This window comes from Xiphophorus couchianus, chromosome 3 (assembly GCF_001444195.1).
Source record: "Xiphophorus couchianus chromosome 3, X_couchianus-1.0, whole genome shotgun sequence".
Classification (NCBI taxonomy): Eukaryota; Metazoa; Chordata; class Actinopteri; order Cyprinodontiformes; family Poeciliidae; genus Xiphophorus; species Xiphophorus couchianus.
The window spans coordinates 14,670,543-14,696,538 of record NC_040230.1 but is presented as its reverse complement, the minus strand read 5'-3'; the positions used below and the strand labels follow the sequence as shown (position 1 = coordinate 14,696,538).

Below are 25,996 nucleotides of genomic sequence, written 5' to 3'. Positions count from 1 at the left end.
AAGGATAGTTGAAATAGTTAAGATCAAAGCTAACTGTATTTAAACAAACTTTTTTTTTTTACCACATATCTTTTTTTAATATCAAGCAGATAAAACAGATGACCTCTGTCTCAGTTATAATGCAACCCTCAATGTGTAACTTAATTTCTTCCAACTCCAGAAAAAGAAATACAGTTTTCTTGAACCAGCTTGAAACAGATGGAGGATTTGGGAGATTTTACTCCAGGATAAATTGTCGTCTGGCCAGCAGAGATGTAAAGGCAACAATCTCCCTCTGGGTGGATCTGAGTGGAGTTGACTCAGCTGGGGTCCCAGAAGTGGCAGCCATGGAGCAGGACACAAAACATAATCCCATTATGGGGAATTCTGCCTTAAAATAACCAGCCTAAAATCATGAGGCTGTAGCTCAGAATTTTCTAACTTTTTTTTTTAAATGCTTATTTTACATTTTATTCTGCCACATTTTATAATTTTTTTCCTCAGACTTATTTCTGAGTCTTTCTGAAATAAAAATATGAAGGAATGTACCACTCCTCATTCTGTGAGACAACCTGTGCAACAAATGGTTCAAAAATATCAGAACGTTGTGTCGATGCAAAACTGCAAAGATTACTGAAATTGTCTCAACCATGAATGAGGGACAGCTCAGATTTATTTGCAGTGTGGTTCTGTTGCATTCATGAGCTGTCAATATCTTACCTGAAGTTGATAACTGACGGTATTGACAGTCCTGACTCAAAAGCTCTTAATGCCAAACATTAGTTTTAATAAGTTTTTAAACTGCCATGATGTTTGCATTGGATGCTTATTGACTCAGAAGTCTATGGCCTCATAATAAATACATCCTGCACAGGTGGCATCCAATCAAATTCACGCTGGAACTCACTAAGCTCCAGAAAATTATTCTTTCACAAATGGCATTGAAAGCAGTCTGCATCCCTAGGTCCTTAATTTTATACACCTGTACCCAATAACATTATTTGAACGTCTAAATTAAATGATTTGGGCCTTTAAGCAAACCCTTTTGGCTGTATAGGATGTCTTTAAACATATTTTAGTCATTTGTGGTACTAAATGACTGATGGGCCTGGAGAGTGGTTATAAGGCGAGGGCCGAGATACACCCTGATCAGGTCACCAGTCCATCAGGTCACCTGCCTTGGGGTCTGAGTCACACACACACTCAGACCCCAAGGCAGTTTTTTAGAGTATTCAGTGAACTTATCACTCATGTTTTTTTGGTTGTAGGAGGAAGCCAGAGTATCTGGAGAGAACCCATGCATGCATACAAGAAAAACCTCAGCCCAGGTTTCGACCTTCTAGCTGCTAGGCAACAGTGCCACCAATGGCTTTACTGTGCAGCCAGTCTATTGAAATTAACTTAAAATGAATCCCCTTTTTATAAAAAAAAAAAAAAACAAACAAAAAAAACACTAAAATTTCTTAGTTTCAACATGTAATAAACAGGTTTGTTTAAAACAGGATTGTACCAGGTATTCTGCAAACATGCACATTCTAGTCAGTAAAACTTCAAAATCCTATCCACTATTGTAATCCCTTTTTTTGGTTTCTGGAGAGTTCTTCAGATTTAAACTACCTAACTCTGCCCCAGTTAGGCTGGAAAGAGGAGAGCATAAGAGCATCTCCATGCGCTACACCCTCCCACCATCTTGTTATTGTGCTGCTTTGACAGCCCTGTTGTCCACTGTGGGTCATTACAGAGGACAACAGAATGTGAGATGTACAATCTTACACCACTAGATAGCACTGTAAACTCACACTGATTAGCATCACTGCGGTACTTCCACTTAAAACACAAATACAGCAGGAAGGAGGGCCTTGACGATGAAGCATGAAGAGTTCACAGGGTTTAGTACCAGGAGACATAAAATGCTTTTATTATTATGGATATAGAGGCAAAATGTTTGAGCTGACATTCTATGGCATTGAGTTATCACTGTTTTTTTTTTTGCTGTTTTGTTTTGCTAAACAGATGCACACCGTCAGAGGCAACAGGCAAAGGTTACATGTCATGCAAACTAGATAAATAACTCTTTATGTGTACCTTTGCTATAAAGTTAATCATCCACTGGCAATAATGTAGTGCCTTCAGGTAAAAAAAGTAAAGAGGGAGAAAAATATACATACAGTATGTAAACAGTCAAAGAAATTGCACTTTTTTGGCTCGCTATAAGAAGCCACACTACTGAAAGAGAGCACTGGAAAACAAAAAAACTAGTTTACTGTCACAGATTGTCTGACCAAAGTACGCTCAGCTAAAAAAGGAGGCAAAATATGTAACTCTACAAAAGAAGAGAGAGTAAAAATAATATACAACCATGTCAGTTCTAAGGATATACTGGTCAGCTGCTTATACTGTTAAAAATGTCTCAGCAAAATGAAAGATTTGACTGGTAGCTTTTATGTGTTATGCTAAATTTACACTCTACTGCGGATGGAAGGAAAATAGATCTACGGACTGTACATTCACATAAAACTGAAGGCTTGTTAATCCAATGATCCTAGGATGAGAACAATTTAATATGCTTTTTGTACAGAAAAACAAAGTCCTCAAATATTCACAAATTAATTAAAAAACATAACTGGAGTACTTATATAGTCCTTATTAGAGGAGATATTGCTTTTTAAAGACCACATGAGCTCGCTTTTACACATAAGACGACATGGCACTTCTACAGAGCATTTTGGGGTAAATTACTTCTTGTATCCCTTTCCCCTCTGACACCCACCATCGTCTCCATCGCCGAGGACATTCTGATTGTCAGTGCTCCGAAGAAAAGAGGGAAACCCTCTCAAAGGCAGTCGGGAGTAAACAAAACTATCTCCCCCTTTTCCTTGGAAGCAATACTGAAAATAGTTCGACAATAAACATTCCTGTCATAGATATATTCTGTCCATTTCTATAGCAGACAACACTTTTTTTTATTATTTTTTTCTAAAAAATAAGCTCTTTCTCAAAACCTCTTTAGAAATTCTCCTGCAGCAATGGCAAAATTCCTATTGCTAAGCTCTTCCCACCCTCCCTTTTCCCTATTCACTGGAACATGGCAGACACAGTCTTGTTAAAGCGAAGCAAAAAACCCCAAAAAACTAACACTGTCTTTTTTTTTAGCATTTAACTGGCTCGCTTCTCCTTGTGCCATTTCCCAAAGGTGCAATGTGACTTTGAAAGCTTAACAAGTAAATGAGGGTTCAATTTTGACCTACTTAAGGGGGGCCCGGGCTACATTTGCGTTTCCTCCTCCCCAGGCGGCTTATGAGCTCCTTGTCTCTTGGAAACTAGTGAGCCGAAAATGCAGAGTACCGCGTTGTACGTGTCCGCGTTCAACCTCCCGAGTAACACGCGTCCTTTTAGTTTTGTTTTTGCTTAAGGTGCCGCAGTGAGAGCATTCAAAGTGTATATATGTATTTTTTAAAGTGTCTTCACTCAGAATACATACAGTCTTTAGTGTGCTTGTTCATCCAGCACTAGTGCAAATTCATGTCAGCTGGTCTTTTCTTTTCATTTTTTTTCCCTTCATCCATGTCAGTTTGTCTCGTTCATCTCACGGTCAAACGCTCCCCGTCTTCGTCGTTCTGTCCTTTTAGTTGGTGCAGTGACATCAGTTTCAGTCCACCTGTTCACTGCTGGGGCTGGTCCCTTTTTGGAGTAATTCCACCCTACATGAAGATAAAATAAAAATGACCAATGTCCTGCAGACGGTCCTGGATCAAACCAAACTGTTCGTTGGCATATGCCGATATTTTATCTGGATTTTATGACAAGGTTTTGAAACAGTATTACAAATAAAAATCTGAAAAGTGTGGCATCCAAAGTGTTTCCTTACTAATACTTTGTAGAATCACATTTCACTGCAGATACAGCTGGAGGTCTTTTGGGATAAGCACCATATTTTCTAGACTGTAAGTCGCATTTATTTTGAAGTTGTCAAAATAAACATCGTTAGCATGACCTAGTTCATGCTAATGATATGTTCTGGTGAAAAGCTGTGTTCAGTTAACAAACACAGAAAAATTGTCAACCTTGGCTTGGAAGTCTGTTAACATCCCAGGAATGGCTCCACTCCGCCTGCGTGTGGAGCAGCGGAGTGGAGACCCGTGCAGTAAATCCAGAGTTTTAATGCGGGGTGATGGGGAACTTGCGTTACATGAAGTGGTGCCATCAAAGAGGCCCGACAGCAAAGTTATTTACATCCGTCTGGTTGGCAACTACCTGGGAGTAGGTATGTGACTGCACCGTTCACAAGCCTCTTCTGGCAGAATGTTCTTTATGGACCAAACTGTGGACTCCTTTCTCCAGCTCTCTTCATTTTACCGTCAGTCCTAGCAAACTTCCTCGACTCTCTGCTAAGAAAAGCATCCCCACATCATGATGCTGCCACCACTGTGTTTTAGCTTTGGGAAATTTAGAACAGCTGGTTTTTGAAGTGAGGTTACAATGACATGTAATTGGCTGACTTGTGAAGACAGCTGCTTGAATTTGATTTTATTTAGGGACACCAGACTAAAGGGGCAGAAACCCATTGCTTGCCGCACACTTCCACTTCAGATTTTTATTTGAATAAGACCTGAAAAACCAACATAATTTTCCCTCCACTATAAAGGGATATACTCTGCGTAAATCTATTTCATTGAATCCAAATCGATTTTAATGGAATCTGTCATCGCTATGTGGTCGAATTAGTAAAAAGTTAACGGGTGTGAGTACTTTTGCCAGCACTGTACACCGGCTGATGTTCCACTTACCTCTCTCTTTCTGATCATTTATGAATGCTGCAGAGTCAAAAGTAAATCATTCAACCGTTTCCTCCTCTGTTCTTTGCTGCAGACCTTTCTTTCCCCTCGTTTTGTTTCCTCCTCTCCCTCCTCTTCCTCCTCCTCTTGTCTGCTCTGGCTATTGGTGGGCTGGAGAGAACAAAACATACAACTGACTGCAAAAGCAGATTTAAAAAATAAAAAAAAAATCTTCACTCTATTAGAAGACTTTTTCCTCCATGTGGGTGGTGTGCGGTTGGTTAACTCACGCTGGGGCTGGCAGTGAGCGAGCTGAAGGTGTCCTGACTTTGGTGGGGGGGGTCATTGCTGCTGATAACCGTCACCTCCACCCCCACTGAGTGATCTGCAGGTCAAACAGCATTCGGCACGTTAGTGAAGGCTGGAACATCATCTTTTACGGCTACATTTTAATTATATGTGTTCTTGTTTTCTGTCTGCTGGATGAAAGTGTGTGGTTTCACTGCTAATGGAGAAAGTCGATGCCTGCTGAGTTCTTGGACACCAGCATTGGATGACAGAAATAGGGAAACATTTCTGCAGGCTGCATTCTGTGGTTGGAAAACCACTTAGTTTGGGCTGCTGAGTATGATACGGAAAGACAAGCCAAACATGAAGTCGGACGAGCGCACACATACATGCACACATACAACACAGTCCACACAAATGTACGGCAAAACAAAAAAATGAAAATGCGCAAGGTTCAACCACAAACACCTACAGAAACAAAAACTAACACACACACTTGCTTCATGGACCTGACTTGATGTGGCTGTCGTCCCCACTGGCGCCGTCGCAGGACGCAATCTGCGAGTCCTCTCCCTCCTCGTCTCCGTCTCTCCCCCTCGCTATCCTCATTCGGATCTGTCGGTCTCTCACCAGCTCCCAGTTCCTGACGAGGAACACGTGGTGTTTCACCACAAAGCTCCTGGACCCGGCACATACGGTCACAGACGGTTACCCTACTGACGCTGAAATGAGTTTAACAGCAGTTTATTTTGAAATCCATACTTCTCGCTGCAGGTCAGAGGCTCCATGTCGAGGTGAGGGAACAGGCTGGTGATGTCTCCGGAGCTCTCCTCCTGTTCGGTAAAATGCAGACGGGAGGAGATGAATGGAGGGAAAGCAATGAGTCTGTGCTGGAATAAAACAAACTAAAGCTACAAAACCCACCACTATTTGCTGGGAAGACGGAGTCCTCTGCTTCAGGCGACCTGCGTAAATCAGACGCACAGTAAGAATCTGACACATCAGACTTATTTGCTCCCCCGGTACAGATGTGTAAAAAGTCGTGAAATAATTTCATTTTGTATGAAGCAGTATAATCTAAGACCTGAAGATCTTCCACAAATTCAACCTGTAATTCAAGAAAACTTGTGTCTTATTTTTAGGGGGGGGGGAAACAGACAACCATTTAAAATAAATGCATCTAAAGAATTAATAATTATTTATTGTCAAAGTTAGGAACTGAAAATAAATAACCTAAAATTTACGCTTTTTGTTAGGCATAAATATATTAAACAGCAAAGATGGGTCAGAATGAGTATGATGGAAAAGCATTGAATTCCCACTAGGAGTAGTGATGCTATGGGCCTGTTTTTGTCCAAAGGCCTATGTGACCAGGTTTATTTTGTCACTCTGCTCCGGGAGGAGGATGAGGCATCATTATGATGTGATGCAGAAAGCCAGGGGTTTTTAAATTTTTTTTTATTTGCCAGTCATAAAATGGGAAAGACAATAAAACATGGCATTTAAGTAAGACAGATCTGTGGTTATGGTTCCAATATTTACTCCAAATCTAAATAGTTACTTTTCTCAATTTAAAAGGTCAAATTGTGACAATCAAGGCTGGACGAGGACCTATGTTTATTTTGCCACCAGCTACAGAAATTATGAAATAGAAAAAAAACTCAAAAACTCATTTAGAACTGCAGAAATAATTGTAATCTTGGGCATTAGAGTATTATTATATTTGATTATATCTATATGCTAATTGGCTGTTTGGCAGTGAAGCCAGAAAAATATCATTTTCTGTCCTACCATCACAAACATTAACATGGAATTTGGAAGCGTGGACTTTGATTAGGACAGATTGGTCTCTTTGGCACTTTAAAAGAAAATTTTAAGATATGAAAAAGCACCACTTGTCCACTGATATGTAAGTATGTATCCTACGATTACATCAGGGATGAGGATGGGGTTTGTACACATATTTACTTGAAGTCACAACAGAAGTAATATCAAATAAGAAATAAACTCACAGTAACGGCGTTTCCTTTTCAGGGGAACAGCAGGTTGACGCTGAAGCTGCACCCAAATTACATGAGAGTTACATCTGAGTTATTAAAAAAAATCTGTTTGCTTGAATTCTTGTTTCTACCTAAATACCTGGTTTTGCTGCCACTGCCACATCACATCATATGGCAGCTGGAAGTGAATTCGTTTCAGCCTCAAGTACTTTCCTAAAGAAGATTAAGATAGTTCGAAATGAGCGGCGATAGCCAGTACGAGCCAGAACAGAGTCGAGATGTTGATCTGTACTCACCAACATGTATGGGAGCAGGTAAAAGGCTGTACTCATGCTCCCCTGGTGTGTACTCTAAACTCTCACTGCAGTTCTTCTGGGCTTGGAAGGGAGGACTGAGATAAAGAGAAAGGAAAAATTCATGAAGAGGAAAAATATCCTATATATGAGGGAGTTTATGAGTTCACTTGGCTCACTCTGTAGTTTTATAATCATCAGAGTAAAGGCCTGCTGTCAGGTAATTTTTCCTTGGGGAGTCATCACTGTTCTCTTCCCTATGGGCGGCTACTGCTTGGGTCGGAGCCTCGTCGACATCTGATTGGCTGAGAAACTCAGAATGCATGTCACATTCAGGGATGTCCTTGGCAAAACTAAAAGGAAAGTGCAAACAGAGAGGTAGAGTGATAGGGAGGGTAAAGGAGAAAGAGAGAGATAGAGGGCACTGGTTTAGCACACAGTGCTGAAAACGGTGGGTTAATATAACAGCAGCGAGTGGTTGTATTGAACAGTCAAGTCAACCAGCTCCGGTGTTCACCTCTGATGGCACGGAGAGTCACCGTGTTTTCTCTTCCGCCCCCTCTTCCTCCGGGCCTGCGACTCCAAATCCATGACCTGCTGCACCGTGTTGCCTCCTCCTCCTCTTTTCTCTGGCACCGCTTCTTCTGCCCCTCCTCCTGCTTCTGGCACGAAGTCAGCAGGCGACATGGACGGCGTCGCATGAGATGAGCACGTAGGGGAGGACACGGCGGAGGGCAGCGGGTGCTTCCTGGGACGTCCTGGCCCTCTTTTGTTTTTCACCGCAGCGCAGTCTGGAGTTGGCACGCTTCGTCGCTGGCCACGGCTCCTCGAGTCACCTTGTAAACCTGCAGGAGGGGCAGAGGAGGCGAGGGGGGCGGGGCGGGATGGGGGGAGGTGTGCATGAGTGGCGGAGAGGAAATAAGACAGATGTGGATGAGAGATTGAGCCAGCAGAAGGTGTGAGGTGAGGCCAGTCTGGGCTGAGTCATGCGGACGAGCCGCAGATTAGGTGAGTCACAACATTTCCTCTGACCGGATCACTTCTGGGAAATGCATTAAAAGTGATTTATGAGCTGCACACACTCAGAAATAAATGATGCACACAAACAAATTGAGGCATGCATACCTCTTATGCACATCATTTGTTTTTGCACACTCAGTTAAAGTGAAAAATAGTACTGGAAAAGGAAACAGCAAAGTATGACCTTACCTTCTAATTCTGTTTTGCTTTGTTTCATCAGAAACAAAAAGAGCTGTTTTTCCTCACATACACACTCTGTGTGCCCCCCTCCTGACCTCCCTCTGATCCCTTCATCAATCTCTCCTGAGGTCATCCATCTTTTTGTTCCATTTTCCTCAGCCACTGACAAGACTGACCACTCTTTCCTTATTGGATTTTTCCAAATCAAACAGGCTCGGCCGGCCCAGCGGGGAGGAATAGGACGAGCTTTAAATAGCTGATCTGGTGGTTAACTAATGACTGTGCTTCGCTGGACAGCCCTGAGCTGGTACAGCGTGCGGTTCAGGAAGATTTTAAAGATGTTCCTGCAGATTCCCAAGAAGATATGGAACCCAAAAGTTGACAAGCGGCTCATCTTAGCCATGAATGTCATTTTTATTTAGCAAAGCACTTGAACTTTTTGGTTTCAGGGTGGAAGGAGCATAACACATACATCTTTAATTTTAAAAATGAGAATTTGGTGCAACAATTTGAATTTATTCAAGATTTTCACAATTTTAACACAGGCTCAACTATAAACATGAAATTCATCATATTCCTGGCACTGACCTGATTTCAAGCATATTCCCCTTATCTTTAATGGTTCTGGACTAAGAGTTGAGTTTGAGTCTGTTCTGGAAGCTAAATGTCAGCCTAAATGATCCATGTCTGTTTGCCATCACTGTCCTGTTGAAGCACCTAGTTGCATCCTTGCTTTACCCTAAACTGTCACCTGGAAGAAAAATATCTAGGCAGCTCAGTAGGACTTAACTGGTCTGTGGGATATTAGGATTCATGGCATTGCTTTTTTTTTTACTGTTGAATGTATACATTGTTGATTATGATTAACCCACATTTTCCTCACTATTCCCTTTCTTCTTCTCCATGACAATCTCCACATACCTCTCTTTGAGCTTTATAATCTTGGTTGTGGTCATCAAAGACATTGAAAGTCCATTCAAGATGCTAAATATGTTATAGAGAAGTTGAGTTTTAATCCAAAGTCAGACATCACCAAAGCTCATATCTATAAGGACAACAGTACCTTCTCTGTTCAGGTTATGTAAAAACATTGTCACCATAGACAGTATCACTGGTCTTCCAAACAGCCTTTAGTTCACAATGTGCTTGAGCTCTGGTGGTTCCTGGGTAACTCCTGAACATCCTAACCAACTTTCATCTGAATGTGACATTTTGGGTCAGACTGTTAAAATCCAAACAGAACTAGTTGCTCCAACAGAGCATGATCCCAAAAGAATATCAAAACTAGTTTTGGTATGGATAACACTTAAGTACTGAGCCTTGGGAGTAACCCTGACCTCAGTTCTATTCAAAAGCTCTGGACCCGTGGTTAAAGATGCCCTACAGTCCAAGCAATTTCATGGAGCTATAACATTTTTGTAAGAAGAGTGCTCAAATTTCCTGACAGAGGTATGCCAGAAACTGTTTCAAAGATACCAGCTAATTATATACGGTTGTTAACTGGTGATAAATGAATGTATATATTTGAGTGTGTAGGTATTTTGACCCTATGTAGATTTTAGAGGACCCACAATATATTCAAACTTCTTCACCAAATTCTTGTTTTGGAAATAAATGTTTCAGAGTTGGTTGGTGTAGAATCATCTCACCCTGGAGAATGAAGAGTTCAAATAAACCAAGTTAAAATGAGATTAATGCCTTTTGTGAGTGTATATAAGCTTCTGATTACTACTGTAACTTCAAAACAAATTCTAAGAGGAGTGGCTGCAGAGCGGCTGTATCGGTGCCCTTGCACAGAAAAGGGACTGAAGCTGGCTATAAAAAGAATGGAGTCTGATTTCTCCTCATGCACCCTCCGGGCTTTGATGTGTGGCTCAACAACACCTGAGAAAAAGCAGCTCTGTCACTATATTGGGCACACGGCTGCTGGTTGGTGGAGTTTCATCTCCGCACTGTGCAAATAGCAAAATCTGTCACACTGTGCGAGTGAAAAGAGGCTCTCTGCGTAAACCCATTTTCTCAGCTCACTGTCATTATACTACTGCTATTGTTATATTTCAATGGTGTTGGAGTCTCTGTTTTATCTGGATTGCTGTCAGCATTCAAAATAGATTCACTTTTAGTGCCAGTGAGGCAACAACAGAAGACAGTTGTGGATTCAACAGTTACCCATTCAGATCATTAAAGCATTCTCACCTGCCTCCCTCCTCTCTGTCCACGCTGGCTCATCCCTCCTCCATGACTTTTCTCCATTTCCAGGGATCCTGCTGCTCAATCCGCTCCTCAGGCCTCTCCCCACTGCTGACATGGCAGCAGAAGTGAACAGGTTGGTGTGTTTTGGAGCATACAGGTGTGAGTCGTCGACATCATCTTCACCATCCTCATCTTCTCCTTCCGAGGTAGCCAGTCTGCCCATGTGTTTGTCCCCGGAAAAGCCTCTCCAACTGGGGTTCAGGGTTCCAAATCCTGGGCTTCCTAGACTCCCAAATGTTGCCCAGTTGTGGCCCAAGCCACCCCAGCCTCCTCCAAATGAAGACAGGTGAGTGGAGCCAAGGCCCAAAGAGGTGAGAGATGTGTTTTTGTACCTCTCTGCCAAAGAACATGATGAAGAGGAAGTGGCAGCGGAGAAGGGAATGCTTCCATTTTGACGCAACCAAGGTGAGTCTTTAGACAGCATGCTTCCTGGTCCTTTTCCCCCTTTTCTTCTTCCCTCTACTTGCCCAAAAATGAACCCTGATTGTGTCTTTGAACCACTCAAGAGCTCCCTATCCATGCCGTCTTCCTCCTCCTCATCCTGTAACTCCTCTTCAGTTTCCATGTTTCGCTCACAGAGTCGGTGACGGTGCTTATGTTTATGTTCGCTCCTCCCCCAGCCACAAGAGAGTCCAGAAACAAACCCCGAGCTTGCTCCTCTGCTGCTAGCCCCTAAATCCCCCTCTACCTCTCCTCCTAAAGCTCCATCCCTGAGCAACCTGCTTCTGCGCCTGTGGAATCTGGCCGGGTTGAGGAGGAAGTGAGCGTGGTGGGACTGATGGGGGGCATACTGGTGAGGGGGTGGAAGTGGGAAAGAGCTGGGGAGGTGGTGATAGAGCGACGGTGGTGCTGGTGGGTAGCTGCCATAAAAGCCCATGTTTTCAATTGTTTCCTGGAACTTTGAGGGGCAGCCGCACTGCCGGCGGTCCAGTTTCCTGTTACAATGGCAAGGATAGAAGGGCTGAGGGGTGAAGGAAGGAGCTGCTGGGAAGGACACAGGGTGTGGCGAGTAGAAGCCATTCAGATTGATCCGGAAAATGTTGGACCGGTGGGAATGAGAAGAAGAATGATGTCGCCTTCCTCCGTCAAAGCCCTGCCCAAATCCAGTCCTCGCCCAGCTCCGTCGTCCAATGTGAACTTCGTTGAACTGAGCGATCAGATCATCCAGTTCAGCTAGGAACTCTGGGTCTTGCATGTGCATCTGTTGGTGCTTCTTCTTATGCTTGTTCTTCTGTCTCTTCAGTGCACTATGTCCAAGGCAAGAGTAATAGTCGGAATGAGTGCACTTGTTGTGTCCAAGGCAGGTGCACAGGCAGGCACAGGAAGCGGGGCAGTCATAATCCCTGCGCCTGTGTCGGTGCCGGTCTCTGTGACGCTCTGCCGTGTTTGAGATGTTAATAGTGTTTGAGTGTCTGGCCACATGAGAGAGGGGTGACGAAACCGGAGAGGGCCGGTCCACAAGAGATGGAGGGAGCCTTTGACCTCCCAGAATCACCCCTGACCCATGACCCATCCTCAGTATTCCTCGGGCTCCCCTCATCTCGCCTCGCTCAGAGACGCTGTTATTATCTGTTCCTATCCCACTGTCGCTGGGCAGCGTCTCGTCACTGTGTGACTCGCTCCTTGGTGAGGGGGTGGCCTCCTTCAGGTGACTCGGGGAACCCGGTACATGGTGCATTGAAGCAGTGGCACCCGAGAGCTTACATGAAGACTGGTGAAAGGGAAACTGATGTCTCCCTTGACATGGACAGCTCTTTTTTACAAAGGGGGAGAGGGAAGAGGAGGAAGGAGGACGTGGGGATGTACAAGAGGAAGACGGGGAAGGGAGAGAGAAGTGGTGGGAAAAGAGGAGGGAGGATGTTGGTTCTGTGAGGCTGCCTTCACTGTAAGGACTCTGGGCTCCACTAGAGTGGGTAAGTGATGGGGAAGGAAATGGGTGAGATGGGGGTGGGTGTGGCTGGCTAGATGAGAAAAGAGATGCTTCAGGGGGACTGGTAAACAAAGAAGACTGAGTGGAGTTCTGGGAGCTAGAGTTTAGGTTCGCAGATTGGGACTTAGGCTTGCGTCCTCGCCTCTTGCCCATGTAAATGGTCCCTCTTTTGCTTACATTGATCTGAGGGCCCAGTGTGCTCCCAAATGAAGAGGACAGGGCTGAAAGGGTGTGAACTGTTGTGTCCTCAATCGATTTACACATTCTCAATGAGGTTTTACCATCCACTACCTCTCTTCCTCTGCCCTCCTTCCCCATGTAACCAGCCATAATTACTTTGTGAAGTCTCCTCTTCTTTCTTTTCTTTATTTCATTAATCAGTCTCCTGATCTTTAGCTGCCGGTTCCCCCGTTCAGGAGGATAAAAGTCTTCACTCCTTTCCTTGCGATTGGGGGGATTCAGTGCATCTTCACCCTGGTCCTCTGGGAAGGGTCTTTTGGGGGGACGCCCTCGTTTCTTAGGGTTGGACTTAGACTGCAGTATTGGTACCAACACCGGGGCTTTTTTAGATCTGTCACAGCCTACAATGGTATCCTCAGAGGGAATATCATTTGGTGAAAGTCGAGGAGGAGGCTCATCCAAACTGGAGCTGTGGGATTTGGGGCGGCCCCTCTTCCGGGCTGAATCTGAAATGGGGTGAGTTTGTTTTGGGGCTGCTAAAGACACTGGGGGGGAGCAGCTGGATAAGGAGCTCAGGGGCGCTGACTGCAACTCATCGCTCTGCTGAACAGCGGTTTTGGATGGAAACGATGTCTTAGTGATCTGGGGGAAACTTAGCGATGGATTATGCAGGGAATCCGAAGAAGCTTCCTGATTTTCTGCTCTGTGGGCGCGATGTACCAGCTTGGTCCAGCTGGGCCTTCTGGCTTTGCGTTTCTTGAGTGGTCGGCTGTCCTGCTCCCGGGGCGAAGAGGGGGGAGAAACAGGAATGTGAGAGGAAGACGGGGCCAAAGGAGGAGGAGCTGAGGACATAGAGAGAGGCGGAGGCACTACTGGGTGTCTTGATACGTCTTGTTCTTTTGATTTACTGAAATCACCTGTTGAAGCAGGCTCACTTTGTTTAGCAAGCCTACAACTGTCAACTGTCTTTTCTTTCTCCTCTAGTCTGACTGGAGTCACTTTTTTAGAGCTTTTATCTAATTTAGTAGTACCAACTGTTTCACCACATTTTGCATTATTATCTTGTGTCCTCAGTCTTTCAGGGCTTATCCTATCTGCCTTTCCAGTCTCATTCTTTAGGTTATCCCTCCATAAATCACTAGTTCTATGTTTCTGATCCTTTTCTTTGTCATGTCTTGATCTTCCATCCTTGTCCTTCTTTTTCTTAACCTCATTCTTTCTTTTTTCACTTTTTTCTCTGTCTGCCTCTGGTCCATCTCTCCTTGATTTTTTATCTCTACGTCTCTCCTTCTTGGCTTTCTTCTCTTTCTCTCTCTTATTGTCTATCAGGGGTAGTGGAGAGGGATCACAACCCTCTGACTGGGCAGAGGAAGGATCCAAGGAGGGGGAAGACTGTGATTTGGGGGTGATTTGGTGACAGGCAGCAGAGTCTGGCTTAGTCTTACTGGAAAGCTCTTTATGGGAGCCAGAAGACACCAGAGACCTCACTGTGGAATCTGTGGAAGAAGCAGAAGACGAACCGCTGAGTTTTCCAGCTTTGTTTTTAGATGAGGATGAAGTGCCAAGGATATTTGAAGAACTCCTCCCATTCGATAGTTCCTTCTGTTTTGCTGTCTGAACCAAACCATTGTGTTTCTTGGAGCTGTTCCCTTCATTCCTGGTTTCTGAAGTGGAGACTGTCTGCTTGCTCGGTGTGGACGGAGTGGCTGAAGTTGTCTGATCTGTTGTGGGAGAGCAGGGTTTAAGTCCTGCAGGGACAGACTGTCCATTAACACTTGGAAGCTTGTCTTTCTTCACTTTCTCTGATGAACCGTTTGAATTATCGTCCGTCTTATCGGCCAGCTTGATAGGAACCTGGGGAATGCAAAAACATAATTTCTGTCACAGACTGTAATAACCTTGAGATTTATCAGTAACAGTGTACATGCTCTTGTTTTAAAAATGAGACACTGATTCATCATTTTTAAGCTCTGTCCATCTTTAATGTGGGTTCAATATACACTTTAGTTTGTGTATTCAGCTGATACACAAACTAAAGTGTAATAAGGGAAAATAAGAGGAACAACCCAGCTTTACAACTTTTATCCTTAATTCTGCACTTGCTGAAACACAAATTGATTAAACTTCAGCATTTAGTCTTCTTCAGTTCACTCTTATAAATTAAGGTAAATCTGGCTAAGCTTAACCCGAAAGAAAAAGATAACCCCAAAGCATCATACTGCCATCACAATGTTTCATTGTTGGCAGTGAGACAGACCTTTACTTGTAAACCTAAAAAAGGGTTGTGCATACAAGTTCTAGTAAATAAGCAATATCTGAAACACTAAGACTTACCTTTTTGGTACCAACTACCAGACAATGTTCAAAGCCTTCTACAGGCACATCAAAGTTAACATTTCCCAAAACCTTGCGTGGAAATAGTCATAGTCTCTTGAACCAAACTCTGAAATATATGTTTGTCCCAAAAATAATACCAGAAGACCACCATACCAACAGTGAGACATGGTGATGGCAGTAAGATGTTTTGTGGTTATTTTTTTCTTTCCGGTCACTGAGTGAAATATGAAGAGAACCAGTTCTCACCAGTTTGGACCTTAAAACATTAGATTTCCGCTACAAAGTCAAAAATGAAAACAGAGAAACTGTGGAGCAGCTTGAAGAGACACGTAGACAAGACATGTTTCACAGTGTGAGAGAGTTGGAGAACGTTTGGAAGGTACTATCACTATCAGTGGCGAAGTATCAGTTCAAGGTTGTGTGCACTAATGCATCTGGGTTACTGCACCTTCTTTGATACATATCTCTCCACCTTCTAGATTTGTTAATTTTTACGTTGAACTTTTGAGGACATGTCAGATTAATGCTATAAAAGAAAACATTTGTATTGCATCAAAAGAGAGTATAAGAATAAAATGGGTCAAACAGGTAGAGAAAATGAGGGCATACCAAGGAAAAGGAGAGAGCCAGGTGATGGAAACTGGAATGGGGGCAAAGAGAGGAGAAATGCAAAGGTGAAGAAACAGAGAGGAACCGAGTGGGACAGGGAAAGTGGGGGGAGTGAAAGATAAATGAGAGCGCGTAGAGAAAAGAGGGGATGTAAAAATAGAAGAGAGCTGCAGATATAGAGGGCCAGGCAGAGACTGAAAGAGAGAGAGAAAACATTGCTATTGGTAGCTATAAATTGCCACTAATACAGATGAGAAGGCTTGACATTTTATACTCGTTCTGTAATTTTGGTATGCTGCTGCTGCTGCTGCTGCTCAAGTGACGTTGAGCAGCTATGGCTATAAGCTTCCCCTTGGGCGATCATCACAAGGACTGATGGACCGATGTCTGTAATAACTCCAACTGGCTACCATCCTATCAGTCTAATCTTAGGTCTGTTAATTGTAATCTGCTGCTTAGGTTTCAGTTCTGAGACAATAGCTTATTTCACACTTATCTCTTTTCACCATTCCAGTGTGTATGAGAATCTGCTGGTTAACTCTAAAAACTAACAGAGAAACTACAACATGTGGTTCTTTTTAATAATGGATGAAAACCCTCATTCACTAAAAGCCTTGGTTGCTGTCCTTCTATTTAAAGCTAAAGTCAGCAGCAGATTTACTGCCAGCAGCTGGGAGGCTGAGTGTCCTACCTGTTTGCCAGTCTTGGTTCCTTGGCTTGATATGTTAGGGGCAGAAGCAGGAGTAGACTCTGAAGTTAATGTCGAGGATATCGACAAAGGCTGCGATGACGAGGATGATAATGACTTTGCAAGCGGCGGTGGAGTAGCAGATGTAGTTTTTTTGGATGTGGCCTGGACGGCATCCAAGCCCGATCGCTGCTCCCTGTTTGCCTCGTCTGTGGCTGGGCTGCTTTTGATCTGCTGGACTGCTCTTCCCTCTCCATCTGCCCTCAGCAGAGCCCCCCTGCCTTGTCTCTGATACGTCCTGATGGTGGGCTTGCACACGTAGCTCTCCAAAATCTTGGGCGGCTTTTTGGTGCGCTTGGCCTGGAGTCCAATCCGGACCCTTACGTTCCCCTCGGGGCAGTTTGACTCCCTGCCAGAAAGCTGGAGCTCCTGCTGCCCTCCACAGCGCCCCTCGATGAGCAGCTCCAGCACTGCTCCCTTGTCCCCTTCCCTTTTTCCTCCTGGTCCTCTTTTCTCCTCCTCTTTTTTCACAGCATTGCCACTCTCCCCCTCTGCTCTCCTCTTTTTCTCTGCCACTTGGTCCTGCTTAGAGTCTTCAGGAGCAGAAGTAGAGTCCAGAGTGGAGGCGGTGGCTGTAGGGGTCCCCCCCTTCACTCTCTGGTCCATCAGAGAAGTCAGGGGGGAGAGGCAGTGTGCTGCGGAGTTCCCAGTATAACACCTTCAAATGAGCCCAGAGGGGCAGTTGGGGTCAAAGACGAAGGGCAGACTGCAGGTGCAAACCAGAAAGGTTAGCAAAACAAATCTCTTAACGGTCCAAGTGCAGTTTATTGCTGTCAACCAGCGAGGGAAGGTCTCTCTCTTGTCCTTCAGACTTGAGCTGAGTAAATATGAATCCAAAAGAAAGAGGAGACGAAAAAACAGACACACACAGAGAGAGAGGGAGAGAGAGAGAGGCCAGAGATTAGTCATTTTAGTGAGCTCAGATGCTGAATCGCAGCGGCACAGGAATTGAGGGGGAAAGTCCCCTTCCTGCAGGCAGCTGCAGCGAGGTGCTAAAGTCTGTGTCCACAGAGATGATCTCATCATACAGAAAGCCCAGGAGGCCAATCAGATTCCCAGAATGTCAGCTCTAACTGGAAGACTTACTCACAATCCCACCAAACAACTCTTACAGTGGACTCTTCTAACGGTCTTCAGCTGCGGTGCATAACAAAAGTGCTTTTGTAAGAACTCATACATTTTCTATTATGTTAGCTCGACACTAAAACATTTTAGGGGGATTTTATGTGACTGACCAACACAACAAAGTGCATAATCTTGAACTTGAAGAAAAATGTTACAAGGTTTTTAAAAGTTCTTTTTTTTTTTTGCAAATAAAAATCTTAAAAGCATGAAGTGAATTTTTATAATTTGCCCTCGTAGTATCCCTAAACAATTCCAGTGCCGCTGCCGCTACCACATTTCACCATATGGAAATTGTTTTACAGTGATGTAAAGTATTAGTTCTCTATCACAAGTCGTCTTATCAGACCAAACATGGTTGTCTGACACTCTTTTGGCTCTGTGGAAGCTGTTATCTGTAAGACTGGATACATCCAAAGGGGATTCTAAGAAACTCATCTTCCTTCTCAGCAAGATCATATTTTAAAGCATTTCAAACATGATGCTGCCATCACCTTGTTTCACTGTGCGTTTAGGGTGACGAATGTTTGGTAATGTTTTCTAGCAAACCTCTGAGGCCTTAACAAAACCTGAATTTATACTGAGATTAAACTACACAGCTTGCTGTAGGAAGTTGGTTGCACTGGATTTTAAATGTTTCGGAGGTAGGAGGGATAAATATGAATGCACACCACACTTTTCTAATTCACAACTAAGTGCAGCTTTGTTGATCTGTCACAAAAGTTCAAATAAAATACACAAATTTATTTGGCTGTGATCTAATGGAGAAGTTGTGCAGAGCACTGCCCCTATAGATCTGAACCACAGCCACTGTCCCCTGCACACTGTAGCTCAGTTACAACCCTCGCTATTTCTCTCCCTAAATCAGCAAATCAATCAGTCGTCTCCTGACACATTCGAACACTTGATCCAGTCTCCTCCCCTCGTCTCCCCACTGTCTTTGCCTTCTGTTCTCAGCTACTCCCACAGCCACCTCTCCACCCACTCTTCCCTTCACTGTAGTCTCTTTTCTTTCGAAATCCCCCACCCCCTTTCGTGTTTGGCTCTAACCTTTTTTTCATACATTTTCTATTAGTCCCATACACTCTCATTCCCTCGCTGCAGACCACACAGTAAAACAGTCAACCCGAAAACTGTATCGTTGTTAATCAGAACCATATTTCTTCCCTCTGAGCAGTCCTTTCTGTTTTTCCCTCCTCTCCAGCCTAAATCCTTCCATTCACAGTGCAAACCATTCCCCTCCTCCCTCCCGCTTTTCGGTAGTGGTAACACAAATCCGTAGGAAAGGGTAAAACTTATTTTTGGAAAGGAGTGCAAATTCCTCCTCCTCCCATTGCTTCCTCTAAGTCAAGTAAAGCTTTTCATTGACCCCATTGTAAATGGACTTTTAATGCGACATTACACCAGAGAAACACGCCCTAAAAATAACAATCCGCTCACCAGAGAAAAACTTTCACTCTAACTCACCCTGCGTTCACAACAGTTTTTTCAAACTGAAAAGCTTTGAAAAGGAAAGTGACATCCTTCGTCGAGCTCCTCTCATTAGTCTCCATCTCTCATCAAGCGACACACTCGTCCATTTTCTAATAAAACACACCCCGCCAAGCATTCTTGCGGCTCTTTCTTCTTGTCTCTCTTGAGGGCCACTTATGAAATAGCTCATCTGTCTCTCAACAACACATTGAATTGCTGCCTTAAACCTACAAGAGCGTCTCAGTTTAATGTTTTCATTTAGGAGCTCAGTGGACCATCTTTCCTGCCTCTAGGTCCCTGAGTCCAAACACACACAGAAACTCTTTCCTTGAATCACACGAATCGACATCTGTTTTAGAAACTGCTCTTATGTAACAATATTGGAAAGCATGTTTAAGGCCAGTACTGCTTACAATAAAATCAAACGAGTACAGCAGAGGACAGTAGCTTTCTTAAAGATGCAATCCAAGGATGCCAATTTATTCCACTTGACAACCGTATACTGACAGTAAAACACAGCTGAGTGAAAAAGGACAAAGTTTAAACAATGTACTGCAGAAAAAAATTCTGCTTACTGTTTCTTGTGTGAGATTGGGTTTATAACATCACAAGAAGTGCAAGAATCAATTTGATCAGCCAGCATTGGAACATATTATGCTGGAATAATAACTCCTGACAATTGAGACATAGACTCCAAAGCACTCAGTGGAGTTGTAAAATGTTAACTATACATGTTTGAGCCAGAATTTGACTGATGTTCCCCAAGCCATGAAGGGCGCTGAGTAGAAGCAAACCGTTATTCAGATCTTTAACTTGTACGAATGTGCTTATATTCATGATTCAATTTTTCCATCTGTTTGGTTTTTTGGCATATTTACATGCCAGACACTGTTGGGAGCCCTACCCACACGTCCAAACTGGTGAGAACTTTTTTTTGCACTTACAAATGATAATAAATTTATAGCTTCATATACATGAAGTAGTTTTGGTTTTCTCAATATGAAAAAAAATCTTTGTCCTTGCCAAAAGAAATTCTTCGTAAACACTCCAAATGTCTTCACCCATAGAAGAAAATGCCCCAAAATATTGCATTTACTGTGGCATTATATTCTGTACTGTAACACAGTCATTAAAATATACTACAGAACAAAGAAGAAGGTATGAAGCATGTATTTAAAGACTGCTGCTGTTGATGTGCTTGGGGTCATGCTTGAGCATTGATTATTTATACCTCATTTCCACTGAGTGGTACGGCATGGGTTGGTGCGGTTTTGTACGCTGTATTATGACCAGGAAAGTGCTTCCACCACCAGTTGGACTTTCACTGGGAAGCCAGGATTAAACCCAAAAGCCTATTGTGGCATCAAACATGCTGCACTAGTATGTCTTGTGCTGGTCACAAGCAGAGACATTTTTCTGTCCCCCAGTCAACAGACTGTGCTGTATGATGCCAGTAGCTCCATCCTAACTATGCCATACCAATTACAACTGCACACCACCTGGAACCTATCTGGGATGGTGCAGTATGGGTCGCTTATATGGACCGCTTTCACAATGGAAGCTGACAAAACAGCACATTGAACCGCACCGACCCATGTCATACCTCTCATTTGAAACAAGACATAACATATTAATCCAACTAATTAAAGAACCTCATGGATATTGCTTCCACTAATTTGTAAGCATAAGACATATTGCCTGAAAAACATCTATTTGTTCAAAATAACTCTTTTTCTGTGTCCCCAAAACCTGGGAGCCCTGGGCTATTGCCCCAAGTGAATGTATATCATTCACTTGTGCTGTCTTCAACATCTACTTAATTTTCCAGACTAGAGCCAGTCTGAACTCTCTTTAATTTCTCTCTTTCTGTCTACTGAACAATGGGAGTTTTTCTTACTTCCCTGGAGTTGACTGGACTGTTGATGTTGCCAGCTGTACTACCTGTCCACGCATAGTGGGGTTAACTGATAGATCGGGGCTTTGTACGAGTCAGAAGTAGCGAGGGATGCAGCAGTTCTGCAGGAAGCATCGTTGGAACTTATCTCGACCTTTATTGTTACCAGATTTCTCAAATGTTTTGATGATGCTGTCCTGACTAGAGATAGACACATTGAAGTTAGGCAATGCTTGCTACTAGTATCAGGGATTACTGATACTGGTAATATTATTTCTTTAAAATCTTTTTAAAGAAATGTGCTTGAGGTCATGCATGAGTATTAATTATTTATACCTCAGGTCTGGAGACCTGAGTAACTGTCCCTTCCTTCACCTATTGCTCTGAATTGCCAGTCTACTAGCTGAAAGAAATGGCTGTCCAGTTTTTCCCTTGCTTACAGGCTGGACAAACTCAAATCTTATCAGTTATTAAGAAAGCACACAGTTATGACATGAAATAGGGATTAGGCAACACTATCAGTTAATATAGTCAGAGCCCCCCAAACAAGAATACTGCTCTAAAAACAAAACTTAGCGATTATTAATTGCAGTACTACAGTACAATACCAACATAGTTCTATTGTACCATGAAAGAGTGAAACAGCTGCATTTAAATTTCATATTTTCAAAAGTATTTCAAATTACTAATGCTCTCATGGATCCAACATTGGGAAAACTATTTCAACTATGAAAAACTAGTGAAATTATTTTAAGCAGTAAACATAACAAACCTTTTTCTGTATGTTTTCAGTTATGCAGACATCATTAACTAGAGTTTATCATTATCACAATAAATAACAGTACCATTTTTCCCTGATAAGGACATCCAATGCAATAATTGCCCATTCCTTGATGGGGAACGAAGGTTTCCCCAGCCCGCTATCACCATTCTGAATAACTGACTGCTGTTTAAAAACTAACGTAGGTAAACTGTGAGCAGTATGTCTGTCAAGTAGCTAATTACACATTCTGACAGAGCAGATAGCCCAAATTATTAAACCCCAAATATCAGCTAGTTATACTTGTGGTGTTATTCTGCAAATAACATAACTTCAGAAAGGTCTTATATTCTCTGCTAAAACGGTTACAAAATTTATTTTTTCTATATTTGTACCTAAATGTATGTATCATGTACATATAGTCATAGGAATCTCAGACTGATGGAGATGGTACAATAAAAACAAGGAGATTGCAAATGCCCGCACTCAAAAGAACTCTGATCAGTTACCTTTTGTGATGTCACTAAAGGCATGTTGGTATGAAAAATTTATTTTATCTTGAGAAAATTACAAGTTATAATATACCGAAACAAATATTTTCTGATTATTAAATGTTATTCAATAGACAACAAAGTAGATCTAAAGATTTTACTCAAAAGTCTGGGTAACAGCTTTAAATGCAGGCACTTTCTGAAACAGCTGTAGTGAAAAGTGACGGCAGGCAGATAATGAGAGTGGCAGGTTTTCAAACCTAAAAGGGTAAGCCCATTCAAAATCAGTCAAAGAGCATACTAATAGCTCCTTATGCTCTCCAGAGCCATACCTCTCATACATAACTCTGAATTATTCTAAGATTAGAGCAGAAGCTATTCCCAGTGACAGAATGATGGGTGGACTTGACACTGTAAGTCACTGTGGTTCCTCTGGAGAGGGACGATTAAATCATGATAATGGCCCTCCATCTTTCCAGCAGCATCATGATCACCATCCTGTGACAGTGTTATCATCGAGAACCACAATAGCCGCTAGCATCTGCCTGACAACAGCAGGAGCACAGCTGGAAACTGGGCTCCAGTGTTGGCATCCCAGGTTATTGAACCATGAAGCCTCGCAGTTAGTCACTCAGTTCTCACACCTCACCTTCACAGGGAAGGAGTAGCGCCCATAAGGAGATACTGTGAGGTAGTGGCCCACCGTATGAATTTACTGGGCAATCGCAGATGAATGTCTTTTTTTAATAATTTTTTTTTGGTTGTTTTATTGGTTTATTGGTTTGTCATGCTTGTGTCTTTCAGAGTGTACTTCTCATTCCTGTCCTTATACTCCTGATATTATATTCTGGCTCCAGCTTTTATGGTGCTAGAAAAGATGATCAGTGGCTCGCATCTGGTCACCCTTTTCTAGAGCTTTCAGAGGTGCCACTACAGGGAGGTAAAGTACTTTGCAATAGTATTCACCTTAAAGTTATCCTTTTTTCCGATTACAAGCATTCACTTCAATTTATTTTATTGGAATTTCATATGATCGACTAGCACAAAGTAGTGGTTAATTATAAGCAGAAGAAAATTATTTTAATTGTGTTTCGCAAAAAGAAATCTCTAAGGTGTGTTGTGTGTAGCAGAATCCAATTTTACTGCAACAACAGCTACAAATCTTTTGGGGTTATGTCTCTGCCAGCTTTACAACTAGAGACTGAAATACTTTCTTGCAAAATAGCTCAGGCTCAGTCAGATTGATGGCGATCTTCTGTGAAAATCAGTTTTCAAATACTGGAACAAATAATTGCCTATGGTTAATGGTTTTCTCCAACTTGAGCTCCAGATTTCTGCAGCTCCTCCAAAGCCACTGCTTACCTGGTTAACGCCTTTAACAACTTGACAGCTTAGGTGGATGACCATGCTTTGGATATGAGTAATTCATTTTCTCTCTAACCCGTTATGTTTCTTGGTCTTTGTGTTGCTTGTTCTCTAATTTCCAATAACAAACCTCAGATGCTTTCAGCTATACTGAGACTATATTATACTTATTTGCTAATTATTTCTGAAGGCAATTGGTTGCACAGGTTTTGGCTTACAGTTGCCAGTGTAACCGTGCCACACTTTTCTTATTTTATTATTCATTAAAAACCATGTATCCTTTCTTTCCACTACACATTTTTACTCTTCTTTTTTTTGCTTGTTTGTCACATAAAACTCTCCTAAAACACATTAAAGTTCGTGGCTCTAGCGTGACAGAGCGTTGAAACAGTTTGAGGGGTGTGAATACTTTGGCGATTATTCCATATCCCACCTCCTCACACGTACACATACTTCTCCCTCAGTTAGGAGTGTGTTGATTGAACATTGTGTACTCAGGTCGCAGTTGTGTCGGCTGACTGATGTTGCCACTGTAGATATATTGAAGCTTTCTCTCCTCTAAAATGACTTTGCGCACCATCCTCTTGATGCTGGCGCACTTGCAAATGAAGCACACGTGTTGTTGTTGCTCCTCTCCTCCGTTATTACATATGACGCGTGTTTGAGCGTCCTAATAAAAAACACAGCAAACATGCACAGCAAGCGAGCTAAAAACTCAACATGGAAGTAAAAGAGGGTGCATGGCATCAAAACGCGCCTGCTGATGTGGATCAGTCCCGAGAGAGCCCCCCCTCCCTACCCCCTCCTGTCCTCTGCCAGTCCCCCTGCTGGTGTCAGCAACATTGAAATAAGAAAAATATCACCGCGCAAGGAGAACAGAGGAAGGGGGGGAGAAACACGCTCAGCAACAAGGGATAAAATTAGCGCAAAGCGGATGCACCGAATTTGAGCTCGGTCATGATGAAAAGGCCTGCGCACATTAATACGGACTGCCATGACAATCTGTAATAAGGCTACGTAGGCTACTTACCCAGAGAGCGCGTCCCAGAGCCAACTGCGTTCGAGGCAAAAGGAGCTGAAGGTGTTGCTGTCCTGCTCTCCGCTCCTATCGGTTCTAACTGCGAGCGATCCGCCGCTTCTGGTGCATTAGATTGTGGCTCCGATTACATAACTAAGGCCGGCGGAGGTTAAAAACACCCCCGAAAGGCGAGTTTGTTTCCCAGCAGAGCGCGGAGCCCTCCGTGCAACAACATCGGCGCGGGTGTTTTTCATAATCGGTACAGTCGACGGATCTCCGCCGAAGCGTCTCCGCAGCTAGGTGGCGTACTGGTTACACCCACTGGGTCTTATTTTGCCACTTCTCTCTCAGGGAAAGTTGGATCGCTCCCGCCAGTTCTCATGGCTCACGGCGCTCTGATGTACGTGTGTGCGCACACAAGCAGGCAAGCAATGAGGAAGAGGAGGAGGAGGAGGAGCAGGAGGGGGACGGGCTGAAGGCTGCAGCTCTCTAGTGCATATGTGCGTGTGCGGTTAGATGTGCGGGAATGCAACTGCGTGGCCATTTTCATGTGGCCAGAGGAGGAGATAAAACGGCGAAGTGAGCCCAGGTTCTCATTGCAGTTCATAACAGGCGATCAGAGGAAGGCTATTTAGTCTCTTAATAAAATGGCGACGACTTGGCTGAAGTGAGCTGCTGTCAGGGTGTTTTTCTCCTCTTCTGGTGGGGAGCAGCTCAGAAGTTGCAGAGTGCGTCATGTGAGATTAGGTCTTCAGCTCATACATTGCTGGGAGAGGCAAACAGGATATGAGCATTTATTAAAAAGTTAAAGTGAAGACTGTTTATTATGCATCAGTTAAACAAAGAAACAAAAAGCAAAGAGTCTCCCTCTATCACCCATCCACGGATAACATCATATTTTTATTTCAACCTGGTCCACCAGGTTCCGAAACAGCTTTTTCCCACTTGCCATCAGACTGCTGAAGTCTTAACTGGACTGCACTCAAAATCTGGTCTCCACTTCATACCTTGCACATGTACAGAGCTAAATAACTTCTATTTTACTGTCAGTCCTGCACTTTATATTTTATATTTATATTTATATTCATATTTTATACTGTATTTTATTTTATTCTGGAGTAACCTCACAACATTGAAAGCTCAAAACACTGTCCTGAGCCGTATGCAACGAAATTTCGTTCTGTATACACCCTGTGCATGCAAAATGACAATGAAGTCAGTCTAAGTCTCTAAGTCTAAGTCTCTAAGATATGCGTAACAACGTTTAGAAACAAAATGTGC

At 43.1% G+C, this 25,996-nt stretch overlaps 1 protein-coding gene across 5 annotated transcripts; it reads right to left on the bottom strand.

The window, feature by feature from the left end:
- Nucleotides 1-1,868: 1,868 nt before the first annotated feature.
- On the bottom strand, nt 1,869-25,145 carry LOC114141764 (histone-lysine N-methyltransferase ASH1L). Of its 5 annotated transcripts, XM_028012566.1 has the most exons (14): nt 24,728-25,142; nt 16,536-17,409; nt 10,732-14,752; nt 7,853-8,180; nt 7,515-7,688; nt 7,339-7,433; nt 7,182-7,255; nt 7,055-7,100; nt 5,967-6,007; nt 5,805-5,875; nt 5,552-5,721; nt 5,045-5,139; nt 4,767-4,925; nt 1,869-3,680 (listed from the first exon to the last, which is right to left on the bottom strand). In XM_028012566.1, the coding sequence occupies exons 2-13, from the start codon at nt 17,196-17,198 to the stop codon at nt 4,785-4,787; spliced, it is 5,919 nt and encodes a 1,972-aa protein (XP_027868367.1). In that variant the 5' UTR covers nt 17,199-17,409; nt 24,728-25,142; the 3' UTR covers nt 1,869-3,680; nt 4,767-4,784. The 5 variants fall into 5 exon arrangements, 3 of the variants coding, with proteins under 3 accessions (XP_027868367.1, XP_027868368.1, XP_027868369.1); XR_003594903.1 differs by lacking the exon at nt 1,869-3,680 and having other exon boundaries at nt 4,769-4,925; nt 5,557-5,721; nt 24,728-25,143; XR_003594904.1 differs by lacking the exon at nt 1,869-3,680 and having other exon boundaries at nt 4,866-4,925; nt 5,537-5,721; nt 24,728-25,143.
- Nucleotides 25,146-25,996: the final 851 nt, after the last annotated feature.